Source organism: Suncus etruscus, chromosome 10 (genome assembly GCF_024139225.1).
Source record: "Suncus etruscus isolate mSunEtr1 chromosome 10, mSunEtr1.pri.cur, whole genome shotgun sequence".
NCBI lineage: Eukaryota > Metazoa > Chordata > Mammalia > Eulipotyphla > Soricidae > Suncus > Suncus etruscus.
The window spans coordinates 25,179,787-25,196,060 of NC_064857.1; the positions used below are offsets into that span (position 1 = coordinate 25,179,787).

Consider the following 16,274-nt stretch of genomic DNA (forward strand, 5'->3'; position numbering starts at 1 on the left):
TGCTTGCTACAACTAAATGGAAATGGGGAGCCGAGTGAAAGCACAGCGGCAGGATATTTGCCTTTCACACAGCTGATCCAGGATGGACTTTGGTTCAATCCCTGGCTTCCCATCTAGTCCCCCAAGCAGGGAGAGATTTCTGAGCTCATAGCCAGGAACAACCCCTGAACATCACAAGGTGTGGCCCAAAAACAAAACAATAAAAAGAGTAATTAGCAATAAGTCTTCATGAAACTAGTTATTTAGTTATTCTGTTTGTCTCTCTCTCTCTCTCTCTCTCTCTCTCTCTCAATAAATTGTTTTTGTTTTCTTGGGGCAGGAGTGATGGAGCAGCGGTAGGGCATCTGTCTTGTATGTGGCTGACCCAGGACGTATGTGGCTTCAATCCCCAGAGTCCTATATATATGATCCCCCAAGCCAGGAGCGATTTCTGAGCACATAGACAGGAGTAACCCCTGAGCCTCTCCAAGTGTGGCCCAAAAACAAACCAATCAAACAAAACAAGAAACAAACAAAACAAAACAAAACAAAACAAAATCTTGATTAAAAGAAAATTTGTAAAAATTATTACATCTTACAATGTTGCCATCTGAAGGTTTTACTATGCTGCTTATTGCTAGTGTGCGCTCTGTTTTTTTTTATTGAGTTTATGTGACTTCTATGATAATTTCACATCTAATCTGGTATAGTCTACTGGGATGTCAGTATTAGAACTATGGAGGTGTCATATTGTTTCTTATATGGCTGCCTGGTCCAGGACTTTGAGAATCTGTGGAACTGAGGCAATGTGCTCCTATGGCAGCAGCAGAGGAAGGTGAGTATGGCTTCCAGGACTTCTGAAAGTACAGTGTGAATGAAGATGGGAATGGATTTCAGGGGGTGAAGTGGGTGAAGGTGGCCAGCCCTGGCTCTAATGAGTCCCAAAGATGTCGGTCACAGAACCACATACCTGGAGTTTTTTTGCTGGTTAGATGTCTCTGCAGAGATTAGTGAAAAATTGGTAAAGCTGGGCCATTGGCATAGTGGCTTTTGTTGGGTGTGTCTGTGAATGTGGCTGCTGAGGCTTCAATAGGGTGTCGGACTTGTCCTACCCTTTCTTGAGGGGCCCCAGTGTGATCAGCTGTGAGACTTAAATATACATGAGTTTTCATGGCTTGTTTTGCCTCTTTTCAGACTGTTAGATGAGTCAATGATCCTGGATAATCTAGTTCTTCTCAATTGCCTCTGTGATCTCTAATCACAAGGAATGATTCTGATGAGACCCTGATCCACCCTCCTCTTTTAGAGAGAAAATTACCATTTGTACTTTCCAAGTTAAGACTTCAATCTCTAGGACAATAGTACAGTGGTGAGGATGTGGCTGTATCTGGCTTGATTTCTGACACTACACATTCCCAGAAGCATGACTCATGCAGTCCTAGAGACTTCCAAATATTACTGAGGTGACTCAGGCAATCTCAGTATTGCAGGATCCAAGGATGCAGTGCTGAGCATTGCACCTATGGCTCCTGAGCATTAGAAGAACTTGGGCTTCCCCACTCATCAAGAAGAAAATCTCTTTGGAATACAAACCTGGAATACAAAAGGAATTCAACAAGGCATAAAATTGGACAGGGTATGGAAAGGGATCTTGCTGGGGCCAACAACTGAGATTTAGAGTTGGTTGAGACAGCTGGGAAAACAATCACAGACAAGCTAACAGTCCAACAAAAGCAGTGCTCTGGCACTTCTCTCCCACTTGCTCATTTTTAACTAGTCACAAAGTGATCGCCTGCTTTGGTGATCGCCCAGGCTCCCAGTTCTTTACTTTCTGCCTTTTGACTGGCTATTTTTCTCTCATTACCCTAACAGATGGAAGAAGACTCCCCACAGAGCTGTCACTCTTGATGGTTCTGAAAAGGGCCAGCCAATTTTGGTGTTGTAGTTAAAGGAGAAAATTATTGCTGATAAGGGACTTTTGGGAGATAAAATCGCTTGCTTATTTCCCGTCCATAAAATATCCTGGTTCTTATTTCTGCAATAAATTAAGAGTAATATGAGCTAAAAAATATTATCAATGTGCCCCTTTCACTTGATATCAGTTAAAGAGATAGTAATATTCTCAAAATTCTGAAAATCCTCGCAGGAGAGAATTGTGAATGATTATATCCTTAGTCCCACAAAGAAATTTAGTGATAAGAAATATGACAGATTTCATCACTAATTTATCACTAATTCCTAGGAATCTATAGGATTCTAGAAGAGAGAAAATTTATAGGAGAGAAAAATTGCGAAAGATTACTGGACATGAGGAAAGAAAACTGGTTAGTGATGTTTCTGGATAGCAATCACGAAAAGCACCTGCCTAAGAACTTTACCTGGAGTCAACAGATGCCATCTGTTAATCAAGAGTCAACATGTTTATACTTACCATGTTTTAACTTACATGCAAGTTAAAAAGACTTTGTGTACCTGCTTTCCAACTGAAGATGGAGCTTCCATATTCTGAAAGGCTTGGCCTTGCTTTCAAGGTCTGGAACAGTTAGCATATACATATACAGTTTAAGGCAATAAAACAAGAGAAAGCATGCCCATGCATCATAAATACACAGTCTTTGAACATTTTCCTTCAGACAATTTCCCTAAAATTAAGAAAGGCTAACTCAATTGTAAGTCATCTAGGCATGATGAAAAGACTTTTTCCCCTTCAATTTGGAGTTAGAATAGATAGTTCTGTTTGAAACTATCAGGGAAGGAGGCTGAAGCCTTGCATGTGTCCAGCCCAGGACAAATTCTTGGCATCCCATATGGTTTTTGAGCACAGAGCCAGGAGTAACCACTGAGCACTGCCAGTCATGATAAAAATAAATAAATAAATATTAGAAGAGATTTTACAAAGCCATGAGGCTCTAGGATAAAGGTGCATGCAAGGGTAATTTGAAAATCAGTCTGACAGTTAAGTCTATTCACACCATGCCCTGCATATGCAATGCACCTTTGTGTCATTTCCCCCAAATCCCAGATCACCTGTACATTGTTCATGTTTGACATGGCACTAAAGATCACTAGGATTTCTGGGATTTGTGATAGGGACAGAGAAGGTGAGACAGCATAAACTGTTCTGGGACACTGAACCCACTCTTTGGTGAAGATATGTAGTTCTAATCATCACACTGCAGGGAAAATGCTACTCAAGTTGAAAAGGGCAGACAGAATGACGCAGAGCTTCCAGAATGAAGCCCATATGTTGACCCCACTTTCCTGTTGCAAATCAATGGTAGTAAAGACCCCAACAAGAGGAACCTCCTAGAGCCTTTGCTTACAAATCTCAGCATGAGGTAGAATGGTCCTTCCTGAGCTCCTGGATGTTCAGGGGAAATTTTTTTAACACCTGGTCCTAAAACTCATTCAAAGGAGCCCATGTGTCAGTCAAAAGCCAGTCTTTCTGGACCATCCAACAATGCATTTTGATACCTGTTCTCTTGCTAATAATACCTGGACAAAAAGAGTTATTTACAAAATAATTTTTGTAATAAAATTTACAAAATCACAATTAATTGACTTCTAAGATAAGATATGGCAGAGTAAACTTGCAAGTCTCTATTTTAGCTCACTCTTTATTAAGGCATCAACTGAATGCGTCATTTTTTTTCAATTTTCTGCACATCACCAAGGGTTGTTGCTAGTAGTAGGACTGGGGGTATTGGAGAAGTGGAAGCAGAGGGGGAAAAAAGAGTAATTTTTTAAAGCATGCATACCATGAAGTAAACCCGAATGAATTTAATTTGCTGTGACAGTATGACAATACTGAAAGGGAGTGCTCAATCAGAGTTCTCTTTGATTGTTTCTGATGGAGTAATTTGAGTAGCGTTTTTTCATAATGGTGCCTTTTTCACTCAACAGGCCCTTTTGAATCCCACCTGTAAATCAGGGACGTCTATAGGGATGTTTTTTGTCTTTCCCTTCCCATGTCTTTTGTCTCTACTTTGTTTTCAGTTATTTGTGAAAATAAAATAGTCCTTTTAATTCTTTTATGTGAAAGAAGATTGGGCTGTTAGATTCTGAGAGTGGCGCATTAATTTTGATTAACAATTTGCTCACTGAAATTCAATCTCACAGATATTTACCCTACATTCAGCTTTGAAAAAAAGAAAAATCTCTATCTAATATTCTTTCTCTACAAAATAAAAGCGATGCCGCTTTAAATTAAGATTTATCATTTAACTTGTACTGTTAGTATAAATAGATGCATTCTCTAGTTAGAAGAATTAAGCTAGATGCATTCCTTAACTTAGATAACTTAGAGATTGTTCCTAGAGAAAATATAAAGATAAAGCATTTAACACTTTAAAATGTATAATATAATTGAATTACCCTACATATTCATCTACATTGATCTAATACTGAATAATTATCACAATCAAATAAATGGTAAGGTTATTCAATTTTTTTGGTTGTGAATCACAGAATATAAAGTTGTAGACAAACATAATAGAAACAATAGTATTTATAATAAATTTAAATGTCTGGCTATGTGGTCAATTAAGAAACTATTATATCAACAGAACTGCTATCTTTTCAACAAAAATATCAATGTGGAAAAATAATTGTTCAATAGTTTGGAAACAAATCGCCATGAAAATTAATACAGCAAATATTGCCAGGAAATATGTGTAATATCCAACTGTATTCAAAAATATCTTTATATTTACACACATCTCTGATTTAAAAGTACAAGAAATCATTACAATAATAGTAGGCACTCCCTACTATTCAGTTCTTAGGTGAGAGGACATTGTTTTGTTTGTTCTTTATTTATACCTCTTAAAATTATTCCTGTCTGCAAATTTTAGGCATATTATGCTGAATAAAAATTGTCAACTGTTTTTTAATAGATTAAAATTTGTTAGAATTAAGAACTATTACACAGGGGCTCACTCCTATAGAATAGTTATTAGGCAGCTTAAAAGTGAATTTAACAAAGTCTCAAAAGGATAAAAATGAGTTAAAAATATGTGACAACCTAAGATATGTCCTGAGTTGACAGGAAATTGGCTGTATTACTAGTGAGACAATTTGATTACTGTAGACCTAATGCTTCTTTCACTTTTTCTCTTCTTATATATCCCAAGGGCATCTGTGAGATTGTTTTCTGGAACTAGAGTCCAGAAACAGCAAGAAAAGTGCAATGACTGTAACATGCTCTTAACCTTATGAAATACTGCTCTTATTGTTCATGAAAATGATTTTGATAGCATTATGTATCCAAAAGATGCTGTAAGTTTCTCTGATGAGAATCGATGATTACAATAAAAATTAACACAACAAAAACTTATGGATTAAATAATTTTCAAAATATCCTTTTAAAGAAAAAAAATTACAAAACATTTACTATGACAGAAGGAAAGTAAGGGAGGAGAGTAAAGTAGAAAAGAGGGAGAAAAGAAGGGGATAAGAAAGATGGAAAGAAAAAGGGAGAGAAAAGAAGGAGGAATGGAAGGACAAAAAGAAAGGCAAATGGCAAATAAAGGAACTGAAGGGTGAAAGGAAGAGGAATAAAGGAAGGGGAATTAAAGAGGAAGCAACAAGAGATAGAAGGTTGGAGTGAAGGAAGGAAGAAAGGAAAGAAGGAAGGAAGGAAGGAAGGAAGGAAGGAAGGAAGGAAGGAAGGAAGGAAGGAAGGAAGGAAGGAAGGAAGGAAGGAAGGAAGGAAGGAAGGGTGGGAGAGAGGAAGGAAGGGTGGGAGAGAGGAAGTTAGGAAGGGAGGGAGAAAGGGGGAGGAAGGATTAAGAAAGAAAGAATGAAAAGAAGGATTTAAACAACTAAAGGAAAGTGAGGAAAAAGGGAATAATAGAAAAATATGATAGCTAGATCTCATGTTATTGTGCAATAGTACCATATTCACTTCATCAATTACCACTGAAATATATAACACATCTTAGTATACAATGCTATAAGTGAATACAATAAATTCTACAATTGCAATATTTCATAAAAAAATTTTACAATTGCAGCATTTTCATAAAAAGCTGAAAGATCACTGCAACCCAACTACAAACATGTTTGTAATCATGGTGCTTAAATATATTTTTAAAATAAAATAAATATTCATATAGGTTTTTTTTTAAGATGTCCTTAACAGGCTTTATGCAATACATATTACCTTGCCAGGTAGAACTAATGTCAGTTGAAATCTTGTGGGCTTTGAGAGAAAAAAAAAAAAAAAGACCCCAACTGGACTCTGCACAGCCACTCAGCCTCAAGAAACTGATGCAGGCCGAGAAAGCAGAAATGGCATCCACTTACTTTTGTAGCTAAGAATCATTTTCACACCCAGGTTAGTGTTTTAACCTCATCATTGCTTAAGGAAAGAGAAGCACCAAGACAATGGGAGGGGTCTTCAAACCAGCCAGGCCACAGAGCCAACAAACAGGCATACAGGCAGACCAGTAGTAGGGTCCTGTTTATGATTTTTTACACCAGTAAGACCACTGCCACCAGGCTTTGCATATAGACGTGAAATTTTCCATTCAATCAGCCACAACACAACACATAAAAATCCAACCAGGCTGGCAGTGGTGATTTTTTTTTCTTGGACTCAGGGCAGGGCAGGGTCAATGTCACCCAGGTTCCTATGCCCAAATAAGTGTGTCTACTCTGCTTTGATCTTCAGCTATACATTTCTTCTAGTCAAAAAGTCACACTGCAGCACATTAGAAACATAACCATGCTGCAAACTTTACAATGGGAATGCAAAGCAGAACCCCTCCACAATCAATGAACAAAGATGGTAGTACTGACCACCCAACAAGTATCTGACACCTATATAGTTTCTCTGATAAGGTCTTTAGAGAAGAAATGTGGAGGATGTTCAAGAAACTCAAAGAAACCATGCAACAACAGACAGTCAATAATACTCAAGAAGATAGGAGAGTAGAAATGAAAAGAAAAACTACAAACAGAAAAAATAGGACTGAAAAACTTGATAGGAGAAATGAAACTCATTGGAAGGACTCTCCAGGAAAGTAACAGATGTTGAGAACAGAATCAGTGAGCTAGAGGATGAGCTGCATAAAACCTCTGTACAACAGAAGACGTTGGAAAAGAGCCTTAAAATAAACTAGCAGAAATGTAAAAAGAAAAAAAATCATCAAAATTTTAAGCACAGATGAAAATAGTTCTTTGGGATAAATTCAACCAGAACAGCATAAGAATAATTAAGATACCAGAGAGCCAGGAAGAAAACACCGTGGAAGACGCAACAGTCAAAGACATCATTGTTGAGAAGTTCCCAGAGCTTAATAGTGCTTGCACCTATATTCTGGACAGCCTGAAAAGTATCAGTTAAAAGAGACCTAAATAGGCACTCCAAGGCACATACAAATCACAATGATGAAAACTACTTATACAGATAGAGCGCTAAAAGAACAATATTAAAAAGAGAAATTAGCTGAACTCTGCTGGAACTCTGATGCCAGCACCTCTCACTGACTGTCTCCTGTGCTGTGCTGTGTTCTCGGCCTGATTTCATGCTGTATGTGGCTTCATCTGCGGATGGCTAGCCTGCCGTGGAGGTGAGTTGATATGCCCGGAAAGGGAGGAGCCGCTGAATATATGGAAAGCGATATGGAGATTCCTCCAAAAACTGGAAATTAAGCTCCCATAAAATCCAGCTATACCACTCCTAGGAATATACCTTAGGAACACAAAAATACAATTCAAAAATCCCTTCCTTACACCTATATTCATTGCAGCACTATTTACCATAGCAAGACTTTGGAAAAAACCAACATGCCCTTCAACAGACGAATGGCTAAAGAAACTGTGGTACATATACACAATGGAATATTATGCAGCCATCAGGAGAGATGAAGTCATGAAATTTTTCTATACATGGATGTACATGGAATCTATTATGCTGAGTGAAATAAGTCAGAGAGAGAGAAAGATGTAGAATGGTCTCACTCATCTGTGGGTTTTAAGAAAAAGGAAAGACATTCTTGCAATAATAATTTTGAGACACAAAAGAGAGATAAACTGGAAGTTACAGCTCACCTCATGAAGCTCACCACAAACAGGGATGAGTTTAGTTAGATAAATAACTACATTGTGAAGTATACTAACAATGAGAATGTATGAGGGAAATAGAAAGCCTTTCTAGAGTACAGGCGAGGGTTGGGTGGGGAAGAGGGAGATTTGGGACATTGGTGATGGGAATGTTCAACTGGTGATGGGTGGTGTTCTTTACATGACTGAAACCCAAACACACTCATGTATGCAATCAAGGTGTTTAAATAATATATATAAAAGAGAAATTAGATACAAATAATCTTTTATATTTACAGTATATTTATCAGAAACAACCCTTCAAGCCTGAAGGCAGTAGTGGCATATAGTGAAATCACTCAATGAAATTAATGACTCACCACAAATACTTCACTCAGCCAGACTTTCATTATGGTGTGAAAGAGGATACACAGCTTCATAGAAAACAATAGCTCAGGAAATTTACAGACACAAAACTAATCTTAAAAGAAGAACTGAAGAACTGCTTTAAGGCAAGACATATCCCACAAATACACCAAACATCTAAAAAGTAATGGCACAAAATTCCATGATAATCATTTCTCTCAATATCAAAGAAATAACTGCATCAATTAAGAGACACAGAGTGAAAAAAATGAATCAGAAAATGGAATACAACATTTGGCTGCCTGCAGGAAACAAAATTGAATAGTCAGAGTAAACACAGATTCAAAGTCAAAGGTTGGAAGACAATCTATCAAGCAAAATCCGCCATAAAATTGCTGGGGAAGCCATAATACGAGACAACATAGATCTCAAGTTCAAAAATATTATAAGAGACAGAGAGGATCATTACCTTATAATTAAGGGATATGTACATCAGGAGGATGTACATAGCACTTATATAAGTGCTAAAATAAATCAAGATAAGAACAATACAGTATTAGTTGTAGATTTCAACACTGCTCTGTCACCTATTGATAGATCAACAAGTATACACTTGACTTTGAAAGAAGAGATGGAAAAGTGGGTCTTTTCATCTCCCAAAAGAAAAATGCACATTCTTCTCCAATGTACATGGGTCATTCTACAAAATATACTACATGCTGAGTATGTATCCATAAAACTGAGGATAGAAATTATATCAACTATCTCCTCAGATCATGAATCACTGAAAATAAAAGTGAATTACAAACAAACACAATAAATAACTTTGAACACCTGGAATTTAAATAGCTCACTACTCAACATTCAGTGGGTCAAAGAGGAAATAAAAATATTACTGGAAAGGAAAGGAATTAAGATGCAAATCATAATTTGTGGGACACAGCAAAAGCGGTATTAAAAGGAAAAATTATAGCTTTGCAAACATATACCAGGAAGGATTAAAAAGCCTACATAAATAACTTAATGGCACAAATTAAGAAATAGGAAAATTAACAAAAAATTAGCCTAAAGCAGGCAGGCAGAAGGAAGTAATAAAACTTAGAACACACAATAATAAAATGGGCAACCAGAAAACAATTCAAAAGATAAATAAAAAGCATCCACATCCTGGACAGCCTGAAGACTATCAGATAAAAGAGACCTAAATAAAATACCCCAAGGCACATTCTCCTCAAATTGATGACAAACATAAAGCTAGAATACTGAAAGCAGCAAGATCAAAAAAGGAAATTACATGCAAAAAGTACACTTAGTATTTACTGCAGATATATCACAAGTGACTCTTCAGCCAGAAGGCAGATGTATGATATATTGAAAACACTCAATGAAATGAACCAAGAATACTTAACTCAGCTAAAAATCTCAATTCAGGTTTTAAGGAAGGATACAGAGCTTCACATATGAATTACAGCTTTAAACCAACTTTAAAAGAAGAATTAAAGGGAGTACGTTAAGGCAAGATAAACTGAAAAATGGATCAGAAAATTGATTCTAGCACCTTGTTTCCTTCAAAAAACATATTTGATTAGCCAGAGCAAACACAAATTCAAAGTCAAAATTTGAAAGATAATTCTTCAGTCAAAAAACTCTTTTGTAAAGGTTGGGGTGGCCATACTATTATCAGATGGTATAGAATTCAAACTCAGAAGGGTTATAAAGAAACAGAGATGGTAGTTTCTTATAAATTAAGGGATATGGACATCAGGAAAAGTTCACTCTCCAAAATAAATAAGCAGCCATGACGGTCAGTAAAATTCTTAAAATAACTATTAGTAAACTTGAAAAAAAGACATTAATATCAACACAATAGTAGTTGAAGAATTTAATACCAACTGTCACTTGACAGATCAACCAGGCTAAAACTCAGCAAGGATATACTGAATTTGAAGAATTTCACTACCCAAAAACTGAATACATATTTTTCTCCAGTGCATGGAACATTCTCCAAAACAGACACATGCTGGGCCACAAAACATACCTCCACAAAACTAATAGGGCATAATTTGTATCAACGGCCTTTTCAGACCTTGATGCACAAAAATAGAAGAGAATTTTAAACAGAAATGGAGAAATATCTTTAACACCTGAAATTTAACAGTTTGCTACTAAACAATGATAGAGAAGAAATCAAAGAGGAAATCAAAAGATTCCTGGAAAAAATTAAAATGGGGATATAAAATATCAGAATTTGTTGGACAAAGTAAGTGATAATCAGAGGAAAATTCATAGTTATGCAAGGCACAAAAATTTTTCTACATGAATAACTTAGCCACACAGCATAAAATTTGGAAAATGAGTAACAAAATAAGCCAAAAGCAGGTAGGATGAAGAAAATACTAAAATTTTGAACAGAAATAAAATGAATCTGAAATATCCCAAAAGACAAAAGATTAATGAAATAAAAGTTGGTTCTGAAAAAATATACAAGATTAATTAACCATTAGCAAGATTCACAAAGAAAGAGAGAATTCTGGACGCTGCTGCCTCCGCCCCGCCCCTTCCGGTCCCGGGCCCTCCGCGTCCCAGCAGCGGCAGCGGTGCCATGGTTTCCTCTTCGGCAACATGTTCGAGAGGATGGCCGAGTTCGGCCCGACTCCAGCAGCAGAGTGAGGGTCAGCGCCCGGCAGGGCGTCCCAGGCTTCTGGGAGGGGGTTGTGCGTTTCAAAACCCAGTTCATCTGGAGTTACTATTGTTAAACCAATAGTTTATGGTAATGTTGCTCGCTATTTTGAAAAGAAAAGAGAAGAGGACGGGCATACCCACCAGTGGACGGTGTGTGTGAAACCATATAGAAATGAGGATATGTCAGCTTATGTGAAGAAAATCCAATTTAAATTGCATGAAAGTTACAGCAATCCTTTAAGAGTTGTTACTAAACCACCTTATGAAATTAATGAAACAGGATGGGGTGAATTTGAAATAATCATCAAAATATTTTTTATTGATCCTAATGAAAGACCTGTAACCCTGTATCATTTATTGAAGCTATTTCAATCAGATACCAATGCAATGCTAGGGAAAAAGACAATGGTTTCAGAGTTCTATGATGAAATGATATTTCAAGATCCTACAGCAATGATGCAGCAGTTATTAACAACATCTCGTCAGCTAACATTAGGCCCCTATAAGCATGAAAGGCCCCTATAAGCATGAAACGGAATTTGCAGAACTTGAAGTGAAAACCAGAGAAAAATTAGAAGCTGCCAAAAAAGACGAGCTTTGAAATTGCACAACTTAAGGAGAGGTTCAAAGCAAGTCGGGAAACTATAAATTGTTTAAAAAATGAAATAAAAAAACTTGAAGAAGATGATCAGACAAAAGAGATGTAAACAATTCTGAAGAGAACTTCATTATCAACTGAATGAAAAGTGAACTTTAAAGGAGAAATGGACTTTAAGGGGTGTAATGTTACTTAGAAAAATTGCATATATAGTTGTTGAATGCAGCCCCCCAGAGACCCCACTCCCGACCCGCGGCAGAGGCTGGAGACCACAACAGTTATTCACGAGTCACGAAGAGGATTCCGGCCTGAAAGAAAAGAGGGGCTGGGAAATAAAGAGACTGAAGGCGAAAAAAAAAAAAAAAGAAAGAGAGAATTCTAAGAATCATGGTCAAAAATAAAAAATGTCACAGCAAATGCTACAGAAATTTAAAGAGTAATCAGACATACTTTGACAATCTTTATGTTACAAAAGTTAAGAACCTAGAAGAAATGGATCAATTATTCAAATCATTTCCCTCCCAAGGTTGGACCAAGATAATGTGGAATATATGAGCAAACCTATCACTATTGAGGAAATTGAAATGGTAACAAAAGCTTCCCAAAAACAAAATACCAAGCCTACATGGATTCACTAGTGAATTCTTTCAACACTTTGAAGAGGACCTACTGCCAAAGTTTTCAGATTCTCACAGGATATTTAAGAATCAGAAACACTTCCAAACTGGTTTTATAAAGCTAAAAATCATCCTGATACAAAAAAAAGACAGGGACACTACAAAGAGAATTATAGACAAATATCACTGATAAACAGAGATGCAAAGATTCTCAACAAAATACTATCAAATGGAATTCAACAATTCATCAAAAAGATCATAAGACTTGACCAAGTAGGTTGAATCCCAGAAATACAAGGATGGTTTAACATACAAAAGTCAATCAAAATATTTTACCATATTAATAAAATAAAAACCATATGATCATATCAAGAGATGCAGATAAAGCTTTTGTCAAGATCCAGCATCTACTCATGTTAAAATCTCTCAAAAAGAAGGGACATGAAGATAAGTTCCTTAGTATAGTCAAAGCCATTTACCAAAAGCAATGAAAAACATTTTACTCAGAGTGGAAAAACTAAAAGCCATTCCTCTAGGATTTAACATCAGATCTTACTGCCAACATATTCAACAGTGTACAGGAAGTACTCACAATTAGGCAAGATGTCAAGATGTAGAGATCAAGCATTCATACAGAAAAGGAAGAAGCCAATCTCCAGCTGTTTGCAGATGACATGATACTATATTCAGAAAATTCTAAAGACTCTACATTAAAGCTCCTGAAATAATAGATTGGTACAGTACAGTGTCAGGCTACAAAAGTTATATAAGAATATCCATGGCTTTTCTATACAAAAATAATGAAAGAGAAGAAAGAGATATTTAAAAAAAACATTTACTATTGTGCCCCAGAATAATCAAGTACCTTGAGATCAACTTAAGAGGATGAAAGTTCATTACAAAAAAACCTACAAATCACTGCTTCACAAAATCAAAAAGGATGCAGAAAATAGGAGCACATCCACTTCTCCTGGATCACAAGTATTGACATAATTAAAGTGTTAATATTTTGCAAAGCATTGTACATATTTAATGCAATCCCTATAAGGATATCCAGGATCGTCTTCAAATAAATAGATTAAAGACTCTTGAAATTCATATGAAACAATAAATTGCCATACAAAGCTAAGGCAATCCTTGGGAAAAATAAGATGGGATGCACCACTTTTCCCAGATTCTAACTCTATTGTAAAGTAGTAATAATTATAACAACATGGTAGTAGAATAAATGCACATTATCAGATCAGTGGAACAGACTGAATATCTGGAGATAGGCTCTTAGATATATTATTAATTAATTTTTGAAGAAAGGGCAAGAAATATGAAGTGGATCAAGAAAAGCCTTGCTCCCAACATACAAGTATTGTCAGAAAACTAGGCAGCTGCATGGAAAAAAAAATTGTGAACTCAGGCATCTTCCTGATTCCTTGCCCAAATGCAAAAAATAATGGGTTAAACACAAAGATATCAGACTGAAACAATAAGGTGCATAAAGGAAAATGTGAACATAAAGGAAATGTAAACTAAGTCAGGCATGGGAAAGAGTGTAGATGATAGGCAGGAGGTAAACTGGAGGCATTGATGGGGGCAACGTGTGCTGGTGAATGGTGTTGCACTATGTATAACTGAAGCTCAGTCCTGAACAATTTTGTGTTGTGTTGTGTTGCTATTTTACTGTGTAGTGTTGTTTCTGTAATTGACTATTTGGTTTGTATAAGTGGCTTTTCAGTAGTTCATGCAGAGTCAGATTGGTTAATGCAAATGTTGCCAGCTCTTATTTGACTGAAAATGTTTTTATCCCTCTCTCCCATTGAAATGAGAGGTTTGCTAGGTAGTAGACTCCAGGTTGAAAGATTCTTTCATTCAGTTATTTGAATATGTAATTTTATTGCTTGGAACATTTCCTATTGGAGCATTTCTTGCTCAAACGGTTTATATGAGAGATCTGTTTTGAGTCTTATTTTCTTACTTTATCTAAAAGGTTTTTCTTTTCTCTTATTGCTTTAAGAAGTCTCTCTCTCTCGTTTTTGCCATTTTAATTACTATGTAGTCTTGGTGTTATTTTGTACAAATCTATTTTGTTTGAGACTTTTGGCCTCTTGAAATTGCATAGCTGCCTCCATCCAGAGAGTGGGGAAGTTTTCTGCTATTATCTTTTCCACTAATTCTTTCTCCCTCTCCCCCTTTCTCCTCACCTCTGATATGCCTATAAATAGATTATTCCTCTTGTCTCTTGTACTTCGTTCAAGCATATACTTTATACTTTCTTCCATCTTTTTGTCTCCCTTTTCTTTTTTGACTTCATTATATTTTGTCTTTGGCTTATATTTTGTCTTCAAGTTCATGTCTATAGATATCGACTCCCTGTGAGATTCTGCTATTATGACTTACTTGCACGTTTCTTTAACTTTTTCAATTTTATTTGGATGGAAATTCTCATCCTCTGAAACCATTTTTCAGTTGATTTAATTTGTCATCTATTGATTGCTTAATTTTGCTGGTGAATAGTTTCGTAATTTCCATGGCCAGTGTAGTAAATGTTGATTGTAGATTCTCATCTAACAGGTAGACTTATGGACTTGCCAGGGTTTTTGTACCCATTATGACCCATTATAAAGTTGAGCTTCTTAGTTTCCCCCAGTTTTGTAATGATGGTGTTTTAGAACACTAGTTACTTGAAAACTAGTTTGTTTAATTTTTTTTTATTCCCATCACCAATGTCCCAAGTCTCCCTCCTCCCCACCCGAACCCCGCCTGTACTCTAAACAGGTTCTCAATTTCCCTCATACATTCTCATTATTAGGACAGTTCAAAATGTAGTTATTTATCTAACTAAACTCATCACTCTTTGTGGTGAGCTTCCTGAGGTGAGCTGGAATTCCAACTCTTTTCTCTTTTGTGTCTGAAAATTATTATTGCAAGAATGTGTTTCATTTTTCTTAAAACACATAGATGAGTGAGACCATTCTGCATTTTTCTCTCTCTCTCTCTCTGACTTATTTCACTCAGCATAATAGATTCCGTATACATCCATGTATAGGAAAATTTCATGACTTCATCTCTCCTGACAGCTGCATAATATTCCATTGTGTATATGTACCACAGTTTCTTTAGCCATTCGTCTGTTGAAGGGCATCTTGGTTGTTTCCAGAGTCTTGCTATGGTAAATAGTGCTGCAATGAATAGAGGTGTAAGGAAGGGGTTTTTGTATTGTATTTTTGTGTTCCTAGGGTATATTCCTAGGAGTGGTATAGCTGGATCATATGGGAGCTCAATTTCCAGTTTTTGGAGGAATCTCCATATCGCTTTCCATAAAGGTTGAACTAGACGGCATTCCCACCAGCAGTGGAAAAGAGTTTCTTTCTCCCCACATCCCCGCCAACACTGTTTATTCTCATTCTTTGTGATCTGTGCCATTCTCTGTGGTGTGAGGTGGTATCTCATCGTTGTTTTGATTTGCATCTCCCTGATGATTAGTGATGTGGAGCACTTTTTCATGTGTCTTTTGGCCATCTGTATTTCTTCTTTGTCAAAGTGTCTGTTCATTTCTTCTCCCCATTTTTTGATGGGATTAGATGTTTTTTTCTTGTAAATTTCTGTCAGTGCCTTGTATATTTTGGAGATTAGCCCCTTATCTGATGGGTATTGGGTGAATAGTTTCTCCCACTCAGTGGGTGGCTCTTGTATCTTGGGCATTATTTCCTTTGAGGTGCAGAAGCTTCTCAGCTTAATATATTCCCATCTGTTAATTTCTGCTTTCACTTGCTTGGAGAGTGCAGTTTCTTCCTTGAAGATGCCTTTAGCCTCAATGTCCTGGAGTGTTTTACCTACGTGTTGTTATATATATCTTATGGTTTTGGGTCTGATATCGAGGTCTTTAATCCATTTGGATTTTACCTTCGTACATGATGTTAGCTGGGGGTCTAAGTTCAATTTTTTGCAAGTGGCTACCCAGTTGTGCCAACACCACTTGTTGAAGAGGCTTT

The 16,274-nt window shown here is 36.5% G+C and overlaps 1 protein-coding gene across 1 annotated transcript; it reads left to right on the forward strand.

The window, feature by feature from the left end:
• The first annotated feature begins 10,189 nt into the window (after positions 1 to 10,189).
• On the forward strand, positions 10,190 to 11,813 carry LOC126020110 (YEATS domain-containing protein 4-like). The gene is given in 5 exon segments (XM_049781587.1): positions 10,190 to 10,195; positions 10,896 to 11,038; positions 11,124 to 11,568; positions 11,570 to 11,658; positions 11,660 to 11,813. Coding segments are annotated over 5 exon segments (804 nt in total). The 3' UTR covers positions 11,781 to 11,813.
• Positions 11,814 to 16,274: the final 4,461 nt, after the last annotated feature.